This window comes from Montipora foliosa, chromosome 10 (genome assembly GCF_036669935.1).
Source record: "Montipora foliosa isolate CH-2021 chromosome 10, ASM3666993v2, whole genome shotgun sequence".
NCBI lineage: Eukaryota > Metazoa > Cnidaria > Anthozoa > Scleractinia > Acroporidae > Montipora > Montipora foliosa.
Window position 1 is genome coordinate 7,893,246 of NC_090878.1, and position 5,000 is coordinate 7,898,245.

General features: G+C 37.6%; 1 protein-coding gene across 2 annotated transcripts in view; it reads left to right on the plus strand.

Moving 5' to 3' along the window:
* The first annotated feature begins 92 nt into the window (after window positions 1-92).
* Window positions 93-5,000, plus strand: part of LOC137973721 (tyrosine-protein kinase SYK-like) — a 17,465-nt gene continuing 12,557 nt past the window's right edge. The window contains exons 1-4 of one of the 2 annotated variants that reach the window (XM_068820598.1): window positions 93-297; window positions 1,315-1,757; window positions 3,890-4,424; window positions 4,580-4,759. In XM_068820598.1, the coding sequence (XP_068676699.1) occupies window positions 1,356-1,757; window positions 3,890-4,424; window positions 4,580-4,759 (1,117 nt within the window). In that variant the 5' untranslated portion in view covers window positions 93-297; window positions 1,315-1,355. Of the gene's footprint in view, window positions 298-1,314; window positions 1,758-3,889; window positions 4,431-4,579; window positions 4,760-5,000 lie in introns of both variants that reach the window. The other variant, XM_068820597.1, reaches the window with a different exon arrangement.

The window sequence follows — 5,000 nt, forward strand, 5'->3', positions numbered from 1 at the left end:
TACTTGATTGGTCAACTGATCTCTACCGTAGTAAAACAACCAATCAATGTGCAATTTGTATCCTTGACATAACTGGCTTAGAAACCAAGCCTACTATAAAGAAAGGAAGTAAGTCAATTTATGAGGTGAAAGGGATCGTCTATTTCCGTCCGAATCCTCACTTTGTCTTGCGTCTCAGACGCCTAGAAACCATTTGATTGTTTTATTAATAACACATAAAGACTATGATCTTGTGAAGTTCTGTATAAAAATGAGCGTTTTTGGAAGCTGTTCATGAAAACGATAAAAACAAGATCGGTAAGTGCACTACACCTTTGTGTATTTATTTGTGTCATCGAACACCGTCAATGGAACATTGATTAATCTGTTGTGATCGTAATTCTTGTGCAACTGTGTTTATTCAGTTTTTCATAGCAGACACACTTGGGTTTATATAAACCCACTTTGAAACACTGCGGAAATCGAATACCTTACAATAGTAATACGTTCCGCAAGGTTGATTAATTGTTTATTGTCAATTCGAACTATTGCTGAAGGAAGAAGCATACTCTATCAGATGTTTCAGATGGAAAAAAAGATTTTTAGCTTGATTAATGTAGTCAACAGTTAATTATCAGCAATGTGTTGTGATCTTCTTGTGAAGGTTCTTCCAATCTTTGGTGTTAAGCTGTCATTATAGGAGAGATACGTGTTTTCAAAAAATTTATTGCTCTTGTCATTCAAATGTGCCAACCACAGGGAAAAAAAGACCCTTTGTTTCGACAGCCAATGATGTTCTGGTTGGCACACCGATGACAATAGGTGATGTCAACAATATCTTCCCTATTGTAATGTATTCTTGCAAGAAGAAAACTGAAAGGCAGTGTTTTGCCTGACTCAAAACTTAGTAGGTTCAGTACCATTCCCCATGTTCAGTGTTCCAAATAAGATTTTAAGGCAGGGTGCCAATAGGGAATTCCAACGGGTCAATTCCCACTGATCCCACCAGATTATTATAAATTTTCCATTCATTTGTCGGGTCATGCAGCTGATCTTGTCGGGTTTTTGACCCGAGACCCATCACCTATCTGGAACACTGCATGTTGGGAGAAAGGCGGTTCTGACAACAACAACAATTACTACGGTCTACAAATACAAAATAATGCTAATGTTGCTTCTATTCTTGTAAGTGATATTCTGTCTTGGAGTCGTGAAAGATATGTACCATAATTTACCGCAAATATTATTAGTAAATCAATGCAAGCCTCCTAGAATGACCATAAAGGTTACATGTAGCATAGTCAGAAAGTAATAATTTGACTCAATTTGACTTAGGTTCGTGGAGAAAAAATAAATGAGAGAAAAAAAGTCAGGAAATGGCAGATCCTCTTTTTCAACACTGGTTTCATGGTCGCATAAGCCGTCAGGAAGCAGAAGACCTCCTTGCTCGCGCTGGTAAACACGATGGCTTGTATCTTTTGCGCGAGAGTACTGCTTCTGCAGGAAGCTATGCCCTTTCTATGTGCCACAATAACAAGATCATTCATTACCACATTCAGCGCCACTCAGATGGTATGGTGGCTATTGAAGATGGTACAAAATTTCTGGGACCAGTTGAGCTTGTACATCACCATCAACATGCATTAGATGGATTGTTGGCCAAGCTGACAGAGCCCTGCAATCGACTTCCTGGTGTACCGCCAAGGACATTTTCTGGTGCAAACCAAGAGCATATTAAGGATGCTGCAATTGCTGCCATGTCTTCTATGGGATTAGAGGTTAGTTGAAAAATTGAATGATCTGATAATAATATTATTGTGACAAGTGTAAAGTCACAAGCATAACCCATAATAAAGATGCTTTATGACTGCGCTATAGTATGCTGAATCAACCCCCCTCAGGAATGTATACAATTCAATTCAATTCATACATTTCACATCTCTTCTTTCACACGAGGTAACTGCAAGTTAAAAAATAGGCATGCGATGTGTACATGTGGGTAGTGCAGTAGACTGGTATTGTGTACATGTAGTAATTATTTTTGCAAAATTAATATTCTTTTACTTTTAATTGTGTTATCCAATTTTGTTGTTGTTTTTGCATTCTGATTACGAACAGTTGGTGCCAAAAATGCGAGGTTTTTTTCCCCAACTTTATACAATGTACATGTAAGTGCATTGTTTGCCCTATCATTGAACGCTGTGTGCATGTTATTAAGGACATTTCTACAATGTAGAAAAGACAAAGTCCTGCATCGAAGTGTTTTCTTAACGAAAAGGGGAAAGTTGTGAGTAGAGGCTTGATATTCTGCGATGGCCCCCCCTAGAGAAAATGTGAATATTTATCACCAACTGAATGCTACATGTATACAGTGTATGTAATAGGACTACATGCTGTCCATTTTGGAAATAATTGGATGAGAAAAATTCTGAGGACTGCCAAAATTGGATGAGGCCGTAGGCCGAGTCCAGTTTGGTACACTGTAGTCTGAGGAATTTTTTGAATCCAATTACTTCCAAATTGGACAAGCATGTAGTCCTGTTACCTATTAATTATATAGCTAGTCAGTTGTAATTGGGCATTGCTCAGTCGAGCTATTATCCTTAAGAAAGGCAAAGTAAAGTATTATGAATTATTTCTATTTCCAAAATATTGCCTGAACTCCAGAGGAATTCTTCGTCTGCTTCGCTTAAAGCACAAGAGACATTTTTTTGCTTTCCGTATCCCTGCATTTGGTTCAAGTTGTTGCCTCAGTGAATTTGCAAAATTCACGATCTCGCAAAATACTGTAGTTTCTGTCGCCTTTTTTTTAAAATAGCGGTCCAACTAGCACTGCATGACAGCCAAACATGCTGTTTCATATTCGTGGCCGTCCTTTTTTATAATTTCAGTGAAAAAATGGCAAAGAACTGCATCTAGATCATGACAAGGGAAATCTTCCATTTTTCTCAATTTGTTATGCTGCATTTTCAACTCTGAAAACATTTAGCCAAGTTTTTGTACTCTTGGAGGTGTTTTAGTTTTGGTTTTTGCCTCTCAGGTTGGCAAAATCTTCTTCTGGCAACATAGGAAATCTCTCATTTGCAGTGATATTGCTGAAAAAGTCCTGAGAAATGGAAAATTTTGGCAAATCTCCGTGGCTAAACCCCGCCATTGTCAACTACTACAGAGCTGACGCTATTCTTTGTGCTGATTGGCTAGTTTCTATTACCTATTGTGTTTCTGGGATTTCATTGGCTTTAGACAAACTGTCCTACATTTTCTAAATTGGACAGTTGGCCTGTTTTTAGAGGAAAACCCTATCAGAAACTATCCAAATTTATCCTAAATTGGACGTTTTTAAAGAATTAAAGAATAATAGCTATGCTGACAATTGCAGATTAACTATCAGCTAATATATTTAATATTATAACTGTCCATGGTTAAATGAACAGGATCCTTCATTATTTACTTATGCTAGGGACTTTTCTCAACTACAGTAACTGTACATTCAAACCATTCCTGTAAATTTAGAGTTAAGTCTGCAAGAATTAATAATATCCAATCATATAAACATTCATTAGTTGAGGGAATTATAAATCAGTGAAATAATTTGCACAAGGAAGTAGAAGAAGCAAAGACTTTAGAATCTTAAAACTAAAGAAACAATTTTATTCACTCATTTATTCATGTAAGTACATGGTATACCAGTATTTTATGATAAAGTTGTGTTTAATAAAGTTTGAAATAGTATGTGTATGCATTTTTTGAGTCTTTCTTTTTTTTTTATGTATTTTTGTTTGTGGGAGCTAGGGTTAACCTCTTTAATCTCCATTTTACTGTATAAAAATTATGGTCAATACTTCTTGTTATTGATTGTATGAATATACGTGTAGTATTGCTTGTTGAATGGCTTCTTGAATTCTTGCAGGAAGGTGATGAAAGTACTGCAACTCTAATGAGGGCTAAATTAGAAAGTGCCATTGGTTCAGTGTTGCACAAGAATCAGGTATGGTTCCATGGTGGAATTCAACGTGAAGAGGCTGAGAGGCGTCTACAAGTGTTAGGATGTCAAGAGGGGATGTTTCTTATTCGTGAAAAAGATCAAGGCTTTGTAATGGGTCTTGTGCATGAAGGTGCTGTTGTCCATTACTTATTTGATGTAGATGGTCAAAGAAGATTATCCATCAAGTCTGGTCCAAAGTTTGACAACTTAATGTTGGCTGTTGACTACTATACACTAAGGGAGGATGGTCTTCTTTGTAAGTTGCGTGAGCCCTGTAATGCTGAACTGTTTGATGGAAGACGCAGGAATCCCTCAGTGGGAACACGTCCTGCAGGTCTACCTGGTAACACTCAAACAAGACCACCAAGTCGATCATTCACTGACGGCAATCCATTTGCGGGAAATCCATTTCTTCAGGGTACCCCTCCTGTTGCCATGGTTCCGGATATACTCCGTGAAGGTACAAGTAAGTTGTAATGTTTTAACATCCAAGATTTGTAGTAACTTTTTGGGTAAATGATCAAAATAAATTATTAAATTTGGTGGGGCTTCTCTTTTTTAAGCTCTGCAATTACAGTATAAGAGGCCAGCTAACATGTTATTGTGTTTTGTTAGCTGTTCCCAGGTGTTCTCCACCAAGGGATCCTCCTCCTCCCATTCCTACGTCATTTCCACCAACAAGAGACAGAAAGTCTGGTCCACCTTGCTTACCTCCTAGACTCCCTACTAGTCCAAGAAGTCCATTCCCACCACCATGCAGTCCTCCAGTACCTGTGGTGGGAACGCGGGCTTCAGGTATGGAGACAATGGTATTATGGTACATGTAGTTTTGTTGAAATGTTGGATAGTTGCCTCAGTGGTAACCTAGAAGATTAAAATAACTGAATTAATAAGTCTATAAAAACATCTATTAGACTGAATCCATAAATGGCAGCCAAAAAAATATTTTTTTGTATGTGCAAATTAGACTCACTGGCTTCGTTTTCATGGACAATAAAAAAGAAATGTTGCTTGAGAGCAGGGCTAATTTCCCTGC